Source organism: Chiloscyllium plagiosum, unplaced genomic scaffold (assembly GCF_037043375.1).
Source record: "Chiloscyllium plagiosum isolate Xiang-an unplaced genomic scaffold, Cpla_swu_hap1 HiC_scaffold_18, whole genome shotgun sequence".
In the NCBI taxonomy this organism is placed as follows: Eukaryota; Metazoa; Chordata; class Chondrichthyes; order Orectolobiformes; family Hemiscylliidae; genus Chiloscyllium; species Chiloscyllium plagiosum.
In genome coordinates this window covers 33,238,497-33,252,153 of record NW_028270156.1, presented here as the reverse complement: position 1 = coordinate 33,252,153, position 13,657 = coordinate 33,238,497, and the positions used below count along the sequence as shown (strand labels likewise).

At 41.5% G+C, this 13,657-nt stretch overlaps 1 protein-coding gene across 1 annotated transcript in view; it reads right to left on the bottom strand.

Moving 5' to 3' along the window:
• The window catches only part of LOC122557736 (eukaryotic translation initiation factor 4 gamma 2-like), a 59,254-nt gene that overhangs the window by 28,994 nt on the left and 16,603 nt on the right, over positions 1 to 13,657 (bottom strand). The window contains exon 2 of the mRNA XM_043705681.2: positions 1,345 to 1,503. Within this exon, the coding sequence (XP_043561616.2) occupies positions 1,345 to 1,503 (159 nt within the window). The remainder of the gene's footprint in view (positions 1 to 1,344; positions 1,504 to 13,657) is intronic.

The window sequence follows — 13,657 nt, the reverse complement described above, 5'->3', positions numbered from 1 at the left end:
CTAGCTCCAATAACACTCCCTTCCCCCGCTGTGAGCTAGGACCAAAGGCATAATGCTAAATGGAATTACAACAGTCGCATCAAGCTTCCATTGAGAAATGCAAAGAGCCCCGAAACCCTTAAGTCCTCACCTTCCTCAGATGCTCGTGTGAGATTGGTAAAGTTTTTGGTTGGTCCCCACGTTAAATCTGGCCTTTTCACTAAAGCTGATGAGCTAATAGCGCAGATCAAGGTTGCATTCAACTGAGTATGGAATCAATGGGAATCGGGGTTAAACTCTATACTGGTTGGAAGTCATACCTGGCACATACGAAGATGGTTGTTGGAGGTCAGTCATCTCTGCTTCAGGGCATCTCTGCAGAAGTTCCTCAGGGTAGTGTCCTAGACCCAACCATCTTCAACTGCTTCATCAATGACCGTCTTTCCAACTTAAGGTCAGAAGTGAGGATATTCACCAATGACTGCACAATCTTCAGTACCATTCACAATCCCTGAACCAGTCCATGTCCAAATGCCGCAATTCCTGATCAACATCCAGGCTTGGCCCGTAACATTCATACCGCACAAATGCCAGGCAAAGACCATTTCCAGATTTAGGACTGAATTGAGAAGGAACTTATTCACCCAGAGGGTTATGAATCTGTGGAATTCCCTGCCCATAGAAGTAGTTGAGGCTTCCTCATTAAATGTTTTTAAAGCTAAAATAACTTTTTGAACAGTAAAGAAATTAAGGGTAATGATGAGAGGGTAAGTAGAGCCATGGAAATGTGTTGCTGGAAAAGCGCAGCAGGTCAGGCAGCATCTAGGGAACAGGAGAATCGACGTTTCGGGCATTAGCCCTTCTTCAGGAATGAGGACAGTTTGTCCAGCAGGCTAAGATACCTGTATCCCCCTCCTCCCTATCTTTTATCTTAGCCTGCTGGACAAACTGTCCTCATTCCTGAAGAAGGGCTAATGCCCAAAACGTCGATTCTCCTGTTCCCTAGATGCTGCCTGACCTGCTGCGCTTTTCCAGCAACACATTTCCATCTCTGATCTCCAGCATCTGCAGACCTCACTTTCTCCCCTAAGTAGAGCCATGCCCACAAAAAGATTAGCCATGATCTTATTAAATGGTGGAGCAGGCTCGTAGAGCCAGATGGCCTTCTGCTCCTGGTTTACATGTTTTAATAAGAGACAATCTAACCACTACCCCCTAAAATTCAAAGGTAGTACCATCACTGAATCCTCCATTATGAATATCTTTGGGGTTAGCATTGATCACAAACTCACCTGGACTTGGCATATAAATACAGTAGCTACAAGAGCAGGTCAGATTCCAGCAAGACTGCAGCCAGTAACTCACCTGACTCCCCAGAACCTGCTCGCCATCAACAAGGTACAAATCAGGAATATGGTGGAATAATCTCCGCTTGTCTGGATGAAAGGGACTCCAACAACACTCAAGAAACTGTTTACCATCAAAGCAGACTGCTTGACTGACACTGAGCAGCAGTATATCAATCTACAAGATACATGGAAGAAATACACCCAAGGTTCTTTGCATGTTCCAAACCACGATCACTTCCATTTAGAAGAGCAAGCAGGGTAGATTTCCCCTCCACCTCACTCACCTGACTTGGAAATATATTGCCATTCTATCACCATCACTTGGTCAAAATTTTGGAATTCCCTTCCTAAAGATACTGTGGGTCTACCTACAGTATGTGAACTGCAGTGGTTCAAAAAGTCACCACCACCCAGGAATGGACAATAAATGCTAGCCAACCAGCCCCCACACCTGTGTCCTGTGACAGAATAAAAAGAACAATTACACAATATAAAATGTCTAATGAATCTCTAGTAAAGAATAGTGTAAACAATATCGTAGGCATTATCTCTCGGAGTTATGTGTTTATATTTGAAGGCAAGTATTTTTAAGGAAAGAAATTTAAGAATAAATGTGACTTCTAACTCTTTGTTTTCTGGGGGTATGTTGAGTGAAGATAAAGATGCCCAACCTCCAAAGACAGAATGCAGTAGTAAATGTCTAACAAAATTAATTCACTTACAGAGGTATCAGGACAGGTGACTAAAAGTTTATAGCAAAGGGAATAAGAATTTACATTATCATAAAATCATTGTACTTAAAGGAAGGTAGAAAAACAAGAGTTCCATAGATAGGCATTTCTAAAAGGGCTGTGCTTCACAAATATTTTCCCTTGGTGACCCCATTTTGAGACTTGCAAATTGTTGTAATCCCTCAGTGAGAACTGACAGCAGGGCAGGATAGCTGTATAACTGTTATAACTAGGTCAGTGCTCCATGGTAGCCAGTGTTGCTCAAAATTGACACCCCCAAAATTTCAGCTTGCAACTTGGGATCCCAGTTGTCATTTTCAGAAGGCTTTTAGATCTGGGATCTAAACCCTATGAGGTGCCCAGATGCTTCAAGCATCTGAAGACAAGGCCAATAATGGTGGATTTGAGGAGTTCAGCAATAATGAAGGGTGTTACAGAGATAGGAAGCAGCATTGGTGTGGAGAGATTTGAAAACAAAGACCGAAGTTTTAAAGTTGAGGTGTTTCTCAATGTAGATAATTGGCACAGGATGATGATGATGTACAAAACTTGGTATGAGTTAGGAAATGAACAGTTATGAGATGAGTTGAAGTTTATGAAGTATGTGTAAGGTGGGAAGCTGGCCAGAAGTGCATTAGAGTAATCAAGCCCAAAACATACAGAGCAAAGATGAGTCTAGGGAGTGTTGGTAGACTCGCATAGTGATGGAGCATCAATGGGATATGCTCAGTGTGAGATGATGGCAATGAAGGAGGGAAGCTACCAACCGAACTGTTTCCTGTCCTGCATGGCCTAGTGTCAGTTGGGTAGTTTGCATGCCGAGTAACATAAAGTGTATTAGTTCTTGTTTGAGAAACCGAGATCTGGACACTTTTGAGATGCAAGCCTAATAAATAAGTATTGAGAAATTGCAGCTTAGTTTGAGATACTTTGACTAAGCCTGTGTAGCTTCCTCTAACACTCCATTCAAAGTAGGGCTGTTGAAATGCTTTTGTGAATGTATTTGAAATGTATGCAGACAATACCTGAGTTTAAGTCAGCAAACTTTCTACCTTTGACCCTTGACAGAATCAACATCTGAGGTCCTTACCAGAAACATCCTGGCACCTCATAGGGTTTAGATCCCAGATCTAAAACAATCGTTCCTTATACATTCTCTGAATATGGGCACCATTTATTGTATATTCCAATACAACACAATGACTTACCAGAGCATTTAGAGAACAGTCAAGATCCAGCGGCCTTTTGTGTGATACTGGACTTGTACATCGAGGTTGGATAAAGGCAGCAGATGTATTTTGAAAATGACTTAGTGAACCAGGTGAGTTTTTACAACAGTCCTGTATTTACATTGTCATCATCACTTATACTTGCTTTTATTTCAGGTTTTGGAATACTGTGTGCAATTCTGGTCTCCCTCCTATTGGAAGGATGTTGTGAAACTTGAAAGGGTTCAGAAAAGATTTACAAGCAAGTTGCTAGGGTTGGAGGGTTTGAACTATAGGGAGAGACTGAACAAGCTGGTGCTGTTTTCTCTGTAGCATCAGAGGCTGAGCAGTGATGTTATAGCAGTTTATCAAATCATGAAGGCCATGGATAGGGTAAATAGACAAGGTCTTCCCTGGGATGTAGGAGTCCAGAATTAGAGGTCATAGGTTTAGGGTGAGAAAATTAAAAGGGACCCAAGGGCAATTTTTTCACATATTCCGTGCATGCATGGAATGAGCTGCCAGAGGAAGTGGTGAAGGCTGGTACAATGATAACATATAAAAGGCATCTGGATGGGTATATGAATTGGAAAGGTTTAGAGGGATATGGGACAAGTGCTGGCAAATGGGACTAAATTAATTTAGGGCATCTGGTTGGCATGAATGAGTTGGACCAAAGGATCTGTTTCGTCTCTATGACTCAATTCAATGGTCCATGGTAGGATTTAAATTTCTGTGCACAAATCATGAGGCCAGCCTCTAAATTGGTCCAGTAATATAGCTATAATACTAACAAACACACATTATAACTGATGCATTCAGAATGAAGGGTACATGATGTTTCACACAGGTCTCTACGTTGGAGACAAAAGACAACATAAAGAGACAAAAGAACATATATCTCAAATGGATGTGCAAGATTCCATGGGATAATTGAAAGAAGAGCAAGGCAATTCTCATCAGGTCCTGGGCCAATATTTATCCCTCAATTCATCACCCGAAGCAAAACACATGGCAACTTTCCAACCTTGGAAGTCTGCTGTGCACAGATCAGCTACTTCATTTCCTATATTACAGTAAAGTCATCGTAACCTTACCAGACCATAAGGCTACTCTCTCAATAGAGAGAGACAGTTTTTGGTGGGGTTTAACCTGAGGGTCATGGTACCTCAGAAAAAGGGTCAGGGCAATCCTTCAAGGTACCCTCAGCCAATGTAAAAATTAAGCCCATGTTGTTAGAGTTGGTCTGTATCAGAGACCAACCATCCAGCTAACTGAGTTAATTGACTCCCACTTTACAGCCTACTCAGCTCCAGATCTAATTCACAGATTTGGTCCAAACTTGGACAAAGAGATCTGAGCTTGAGAATTGTGGTGAGAGTGGCTGCCTTTGACATTAAACCAGCATTTGACTAACTATAATGTTAAGGTGGTGGAGGGTTGTTTTTTAGACTGGCGGCTTGTGACCATTGGAGTGCTGGGTTCACTTCTTTTTGTCATTTATATAAATGATTTGGATGTGAGCATAAGAGACATAGTTAGTAAGTTTGTAGATGACACCAAAATTGGAGGTGTAGTGACAGTGAGGAAGGTAACCTCAGACTACAACAGGATCTTGATCAGATGGGCCAATCGGCTGAGGGGTGGCAGATGAAGTTTAATTTAGATAAATGCGAGGTGCTGCATTTTGGGAAAGAAATTGTAGCAGGACTCATACACGTAATGGTAAGGTCCCAGGGAGTATTGGAGACCTTGGAGTGAAGGTTCATAGCTCCTTGAGAGTAGAGTCGCAGGTAGATAGGATACTGAAGGCGGTGTTTGGTATGCTTTCCTTTATTGGTCAGAATATTGAGTACAGGAGTTGGGAGGTCATGTTGCAGCTGTACAGGACATTGGTTAGGCCACATTTGGAATATTGCGTGCAGTTCTGGTCTCCTTCCTATCGGAAGGATGTTGTGAAACTTGAAAGTGTTCAAAAAAGATTTACAAGGATGTTGCCAGGAATGGAGAATCTGAGCTACAGGGAGAGGCTGAACAGGCTGGGGCTGTTTTCCCTGGAGCGTCGGAGGCTGAGGGGTGACCTTATAGAGGTTTATGAAGTTGTGGGGTGCATGGTTAGGATAAATATACAAAGTCTTTTACGGGGTGGATGAGTCCAGACTAGAGGACATAGGTTTTGGGGTGAGAGGGGAAAGATATAAAAGAGACATAAGGAGCAACTTTTTCATGCAGAGGGTGGTGCATGTATGGAAAGAGCTGCCAGAGGAAATTGTGGAGGCTGGTACAATTGCAACATTTAAAAGGCATCTGGATGGGTTTATGAATAGGAAGGGTTTGGAGGGATATGGGCTGGGTGCTGGCAGGTGGGGCTAGATTGGGTTGGAATATCTGGTCGGCATGGACGGGTTGGATCGAAGGGTCTGTTTCCATGCTGTACATCATTTTGACTCTGACTCTATCAAAGAGCCCTGGTAAAACAGGTCTCAGCGGGAATAAGAGGAATACTCTGCTAGTTGGAGTCATTCCTAGCAAAAAGAAAGATAGTTTAATCGTTGGACACCAATCATCTCAGCCTCAAGTTATCCCTGTAGGAGTTACTCAGGGTACATATCTTCTAATCAAATTGTTCAGAGATATTATTACAGTCCTCTGGAGCAGGTTGGACTCTGAACCTGGGGCTTGTTGCTCACAGCTAGGGACACTACCACTGTGTCAAAGAAGTTCCTCGTTTTTCAGGGTAGATATTACTAATCAACCTTTGGTTGGCACGGTGGCTCAGTGGTTAGCATTGCTGCCTCACAGTGCCAAAAATCTGGGTTTAATTTCACCCACAGGCGACTGTCTGTGGGGAGTTTGCACATTCTCCCTATGTCTGTATGGGTTTCTGCTGGGTGCTCCAGTTTCCGCTCAGATCCAAAGATGTGCAAGTTAGGTGGATTGGCCATGTTAAATTGCCCATAGTGTCTAGTGATATGTAGGTTAGTGCGTCAGCCATGGCAAATGCAGGAATAGGGTAGGGGGATGGGCCTGGGCGGGATGCTCTTCAGAGGATCGCTGTGAACTCGTTCGACTGAATGGCCGATTTCCACACTTTCGAGATTCTATAGAACCTGTTTGGAGATTTTATGGCTCACCTCTGGAGCAGTGGAACTTGAACCCAGGCCTCCTGACTAAAATGTAGGAATGCTACTACGGTCACAAGAGCCCCTAGTTCTTCAGGGAAATGTGCTAGGCACAATCATATTCAGCTGCTTCATTAAAAGATTTCTCCTGTATCTTAAAGGCTGTTGAAAATGTTTGCTGATGATTACACAATGTTCAAACACCTCAGATACTGAAGTAGTGTGTGTACATATGCAGTAACAGCTGAACAATATCTAGGGATAGGCTAATAAATAGAGAAAGTGAGGACTGCAGATGCTGGAGATCAGAGTCGAAGAGTGTGGTGTTGGAAAAGCACCTCTGGTCAGGCAGCATCCAAGGAGCAGGAGAATTGAAATTTTGAGCATAAACCCTTCATCAGGAATAGACTAATAATTGGCAAGTGACACTCATTTCACACAAATCCAGGCAATGGATGTCTCCAACAAGATAGAATTTAACCATTCAATAACATTATCATTGCTGAATCTTCCATTTACAACATCCTGGGGGTTACCATTGATCAGAAACTGAACTGAACCAGTCATATAAACACTGTGGCTACAAGAACAGGTCAAAGGGTTAGGAATTCTGTGCTGAGTAACTCATCTCCTATATCCCTAGTGCATGGACGTCATCCATGAGGCACAAGTCAGGAGTATGTTGTAATTCACTTCACTTGCGTGAGTGAATGCAGATTTAACAACATTCATAGAAAAGAACAGCCTCTATCCACTGCCCACAACATTCACTTCCTCCATAACCAATACAAAGCGGCAACAGTGTATGCCATCTACAAGATGCACTGTAGAAAATCACAAAAACTCCTTTGACAGCAACTTACAAATCCATGGCATCTATTACCCAGGAGGATGCCCATGTTCCATTAATGTATAAGCAAATTCAATGGCAATAAGTTTGAGATCATTTAAAAGTCAACTGCCCTTCTCCTAACTGATATCAAGACTTGTTCATCCTTTGCCCCCTGGATACTGACTAATGTACATTGGCTCCTGATTAATCAGCACCACGATTTTAACATTCTCATCCCCTATTTTCAAGTCCCTCCAAGGCCATCACTTTCTCTGTTTCACATCTCCTTCAGGCACTCCACACTCTGAGGCTTCTGCATTCTTCCTCAATCCTTGATTTTAGTCTCTCCACAATTGGTGGTCATGTCCAAAACACTGAAATTCCATCCCTAAACCCTTTCTGTCTCTATATCATTCACCTATTTATGTACCTTGAAGCATACCTCTATAACTAAGCCTTTGCTTATCTGCCCTAATATCTCCTTATGCAGCATGATGTCAAACCTTTTTCATTATGTCCCTTCAGACATAGTGTTGCATTAAAGTCACTATACAAATAGGTTTTATTTATTAGCCTATGTTGAAATTGTGCTTCATATTAACCAGAAAATGTTTAGTTGGTTTATATACTTCCACAAGCTTCCTTTATCCTTTAGCTTTCTGTGATATAAACCAATGTGTCCATGGTATCCAGTATTGAATGACATGGTCATGCAACCTCTCTAATGTACACAACTACAAGAAGTAACATGAGGAAAAGGAATGTACACAGCAAGTTGTTGTGATATCAAATATACTATCTGAAAGGACTAAAGAAGCAGATTCAATAGTAACATCTAAAAAGGAATTGGATAAATACTGGGAGAGAATTTTGCATGTCTACAGGAAGAAAGCAGGGTACTGGGACGAGTAAGATTGCTTTTCAGAGTACTAGCACAGGCACAATGGACTGAATGGTTTTCTTCTATGCTGTAGAATAATCCAATTAATCCATCCAGTCATATGCTACAATCATTTAGATCATATTGCAGCCGCATCTGTCATACAATTTTCTGGAAGAGTTCATATTAAAATTGGGTCAATTTCAGTGAAACCTTGGGACTTCCCTGATATGTCACCCCCAAAATACTGTGACATCAAACAATGCTTCAGAAGACTGCTGCAAATTCTGAATTCCCAAACTACTCACAGCTTTCTCTCTATTATGGGGGGATGGCCTCATCTCTCTGCAACTTGTCCAGCTCCCTCTGAAGGCCTGCAGGGAATTCACCCTTGGATAATCTGTTCCGGAGAGTAATGATTCATTGTGAAAGGAAATACTCCTGGCATTCTAAGCCAGCCCACATATTTCACACGCAATCATGCCCCTGTCATCCTGTCATCCAGATCCATTGCAAAGAGCCTTAGAGACTGGAAGGAATGAATCCCTTCATCATTTTAAAAGCCACAAACTTTATAATGAACTAACTGTATAGCTATAACAGTAACAGTTTACATTTATGTAGCACCTTTAATGTAATAAAACATCCCAAGACATTTCACAGGGTTGTTAATCAAACAAAATTCATTACGAAGCTATTAGGCCAGATGACTAAATGTTTGGTCAAAAAAGTAGATTTCAAGGTGTGTCAAGGGACGATCAAGAAGAGAGACAGAGAGGTTTAAGGAAGGAATTCCACAGCTTAGAATATTGATAGCTGAAGACGAAGCTACCCAAGCGGATCAAAGAAACTTGGTGTTACACAAAGCTTTCAATGAATTTTAAGTCCTATGGGTTGAGATCTTGCTACTGGTGCTAGGTGCAGAGAGAGTGGAACATTGGGAATTAGAGAGGAGGAGAGCAGAATCAGAATATGGTACCAGATTTGCATTCGTTCCAAACTGACAACTGGAATGCATTGATGTAGATCAAGCCCAGCAATTATTGTGTGCAGCTAAAATGTGAAACTAAAATCACTCCTCTAAGCAAACATTAATAGGCAGCCATCTTAATTAAGATGTTGCCACTTGTGTGGCATTCTAAACCAGGGTCAACAATATAAGATAGTCATTAATAAATCCAACAGGGAATTTAAGGAAAAAAAAACTTGTTTACTCAGAGTGGTTAGAATGTAGAACCTCCGACCAAAGGGAGTAGTTGAAATGCACTGCAGGTGTATTTAAGGAGGAGCCAGATAAACACAAGGGAGAAAGAAATAGAGAATTTTAGGGTAGAAACAAGAGTTCAGACAGATATGTTTTCATTATGGAGAAGGGACTGTATAAATGGGAATCATAGATCTGCCAGAGTAGAACTGTTTTCAGATAAGTGGCCTTTGATAGTTGACGTGGAGATAGTGGAGAGCGCCAAGTTCCTAGGTGTGATGATTACTAACAATCTGTCCTGGATACCCAAATTGATGCAACAGTTAAGAAAGCACAACAACACCTCTACCTCCTATCTAGATGCATCATGACTTGGTATGGCAACTGCTCTGCCCTGGACTATAAGAAATTGCAGAGAGTTGTGAACACAGTCCAGTCCATCATGCAAGCCAACATTCCATCCATTGACTCCAACCATATTTCTTGCTGCCTCGGAAAAGCAACGAACATAATCAAAGACCCTTCCCACCCCAGTTATAATTTCTTCCAACCTCTTCCATCAGGCAGAAAATACAAAATGATTAAACACACTTACCAACAGAAAACCTCTGAATGGGCCTCTCAAATTTCAATTTTAATGTTGACCTCTTTGTGCATCTTCTCTGCAGCCAGAATTTTGTATTTTTACTCAGTTCTATTACTCTTATGTACGTTGTACGATATGGTCTGTCTCTACTGTATGCAAAATAAAAATCACCTGGGTGCATGTGAAAATAATAAATCAAATCAAAAAAATCAGAACTTGCTTTCTAGCTGTAACCAGAGGATTACAGAAGTAGAAGTTATAGGAAGAGAATACGAATCAGCCCAAACTATGAAGCCAGACTCCTGTTTGACCCATTAAGTTGCTGTCTAACTTTATGAGATAATGCCTTTATAGCTTCATAAACATGTCCTGAGTTGCATCACCAGATGGTCAAAATTTCAAATGAACAAATAATTATTCTGTGAGTGGAGATTCACAGAAATTTGATTTAAAGGAAAATCAAAGTTTACAGCACTCTAAAGGGCCAGGTTGCCATTGTGTTATCTGTTTTTCAAATTTTATCTCTCGCTTCTCTTTGAAAAGAGTGTGAGTGTATTCCAGATCCACTCCAGGCATAAAATCTAGACTGATACATCCAGCGTAGTATTGAGGTGTGCTGCACTATTGGAGCAACAGTTATGAAGGAGTAGTGCACTGCTAAAGGGTCAATACTGAGTTGCAATGTTTAAGGTACAGTACTGTCAGAGATGTTGTTTTTAAGTGAGGCTATCCACCAAGGTTCTATCTCCCTTTTCACTTGAATGCAAAAGTACTCGTGACATTATTTTAATGATGAACAGGAGAGTTCTTCTCAGTGTCATGACTAATATTTATTTATAACATTCCTTATTTTAAGTATTATGGTGCAGTTTAGACACAGTCCTAGATTTCGCTTCACTGTCCATTTCTGAAATCAGGAGAGACAGCAACAGGATAGTGTATTTCAGATGCTAACTACTCACTGTGTGAAATGCTTTTTCTCACATCTCTCCTGCTTCATTTGCATATCAGAGTTGAAGCATGGAGTAAACATTTAAAAGTCCTGTATATAAAACATGTTACCCATGTAAAAGTGAATATCATCCCTGTATAGATCTGAGATAAAATACATATCAGTCATCAATTCTCCAGGGCTTTCTTGGAGTCTCCAGGAATTTAAAATTAATCTCCAGGATAACCCACAAGATTGCAACTAAATATATCGTTTCTTTCAAGATCTTTGTTTAATGGTTGTTTAATCAAGACTCATGATCTGTCCAGTTGGATATCATTGATTCTGACTAGGAAAAGAATGTGTGTGGTAGGTTGCAATAAAATAATTACATTATCTATATTGTTTCTGCATCAATCTATAAGTTATTAATCTGTTTAGCAGAAGAACAAAGCCATTGTCTTCAGTTACCACCACAATGTAATTTCCCAGGAGACTTCATAGAACAGTACAGCACAGGAACAGGCCCTTCAGTGTATGATGTCTGTACTAACCACAATGCCATTCCAAATTAATCCAACCTGCCTGCACATAGTCCATATCGCTCTGTTCTCTGTTCCTGCGTCTATCTAAATGCCTTTTAAGCATTGTTATCACATCTGCTTGTACCACTGGCCCTGGCAATGTGTTCCAGGCCCCTATCACTCTCTGTGTAAAAGAAAAACTTGTCTCACACATCTCCTTTAAACTTTCCACTTTCACCTTAAACCTATGCTCCCTAGTATTTGACATTTCCAGCAGAGGAAAAAGGCTCCAACTATCCACGGTGGCTCAGTGGTTAGCACTGCTACCTCACAGCACCAGGGACCTGGGTTCAATTATCAGCCTTGGACGACTGTCTGTTGCACATTCTTCATGTGTCTGTATGGGTTTCCTCCCACAATCCAAAGATGTGCAGGTTAGATGAATTGGTCTTGCTAAATTGCCCATAGTGTTCATGGATGTGTAGGTTAGGTGCATTAGTTAGAAGTAAATATAGGATGGTAAGGGAGTGAGTCTGGGTGGGTTACTCTTTGGAAGGTTGGTGTGGACTTTTTGGGTGGAAGAGCGCATTTCCACACTATAGGGACTCTATGATGTCCATGTCTCTCATAATTTTATATACTTCCATCAGGTCACCCCTCAACCTCCAACACTCTAGCAAAAACAGTCAAAGTTTGTCCAATCTCTCTTTATATCCAATATTCTCCAGTCCAGGCAACATCCTTGTAAACCTATTTTGCAACCTCTCTGAAGCCTCCACACCCTTCCTATAATATGGTGACCAGAATGGCATATTATACTCCAAATGTGGCCGAGATGAAGTTCTATACAGCTGCTACATGACTTGCAGCTTTTTGTACTCAGTGTCCCGAGCGATGAAGGCAAGCATGCCGATGCTTTCTATGCCACCTTATCCACTTGTACTGCCAATTTCAAGGAGCTATATATTTGCACCCTAAGATCCCTCTCTATGTGAATACTTATAAGTGTCCTGCCATTTACTGTATACTTTCCTCCTGCATTTGACTTCTCAAAATGCATTGCCTCACACTTGCCTGGTTTAAACACCACCTGGCATTTCTTCACCCATCTTTCTAACTAATCTATAACCTGCTATATCTTTTGGCAATCTTCCTCACAACACCACCAATTTTCATGCCATCTGTAAACTTACTAATCAGGCCATCTATATTTTCAAGCAAATCATTTATGTATTTATTCTAAACAATAGAGGTCCGAGCACTGATCCTTGTGGAATACCATTGTTCACAGAACACATTGTTCAGGAAAACATCCTCGACAAAACCTGTTGTCTGCCTTTGTTTTATGACCAAGCCAATTTTGTATCCAACTTTTCAACTCACTATGGAACCCATGTGAGTTAATCTTCTGGACCAGCCTAACATGAGGGACCTTGTCAAATATTTTAGTAAAGTCCATGTAGATAGCATCCACTGCTCCACCCTCATCAATCATCTTCGTCACTTCCTCAAATTTGTGAAAAAAGCCCTATCCCGCAAAAAGCTATACTGACTATCCCTAATAAGAATCATCTCCAATAATTTCCCTACCACTGATGTAAGGCTCACGGGTTTATAATTTCCTGAATTATTCCTGCTGTCCTTCTTCAGCAAAGGAACAACATTGGCTATTCTCGTATGGTTAAAGAGGATACAAAAATCTCTCCTAAGGATCTAGCAATCTCCTTCTTTGCCTTCCTCTGAATCCTGGGATAAATTCTATCAGGTACAGGAGACTTATCTACCTTAATATTTTTGAAGACACGTGACACCTCCTCTTTCTTAATATCGACATGCCATAGAATATCAATATACTCCTCCCTAATCTCAGCATTATCCATGTCCTTCTCCTAGGTGAATACTAATACAAGGTACTCATTAATGACTTCATCCACTTCCTCGGGCTCCAAATATAAGTTACCTCCTTTGTCCTTGAGCAGCCCTACTCTTTCTCTACCTACACTCTTGCTCCTAATATATGCCCCGCCCCCAGGCCTAACCCCGCCCCCACATCCAGCTCCAGCCCCACACCAGGTCCTAGCTCCCAGCCCTGCCGTGTGTTCACCATCCCTCCAGACTTGCCCCTCTCTGAGGATGAAAGATCAGTCCTCAGCAGAGGTCTCACCTTCATTCCCACACGTTCTCGGGTCAATGAATTCAATACACGGAGTGACACCGAACAATTCTTCCGCCGCCTTCGCCTCCGTGCCTTCTTCTTCAATCAAGACTCTCGCCCACCCTCTGACGACCCCTTCTCCCACCTCCAACACAC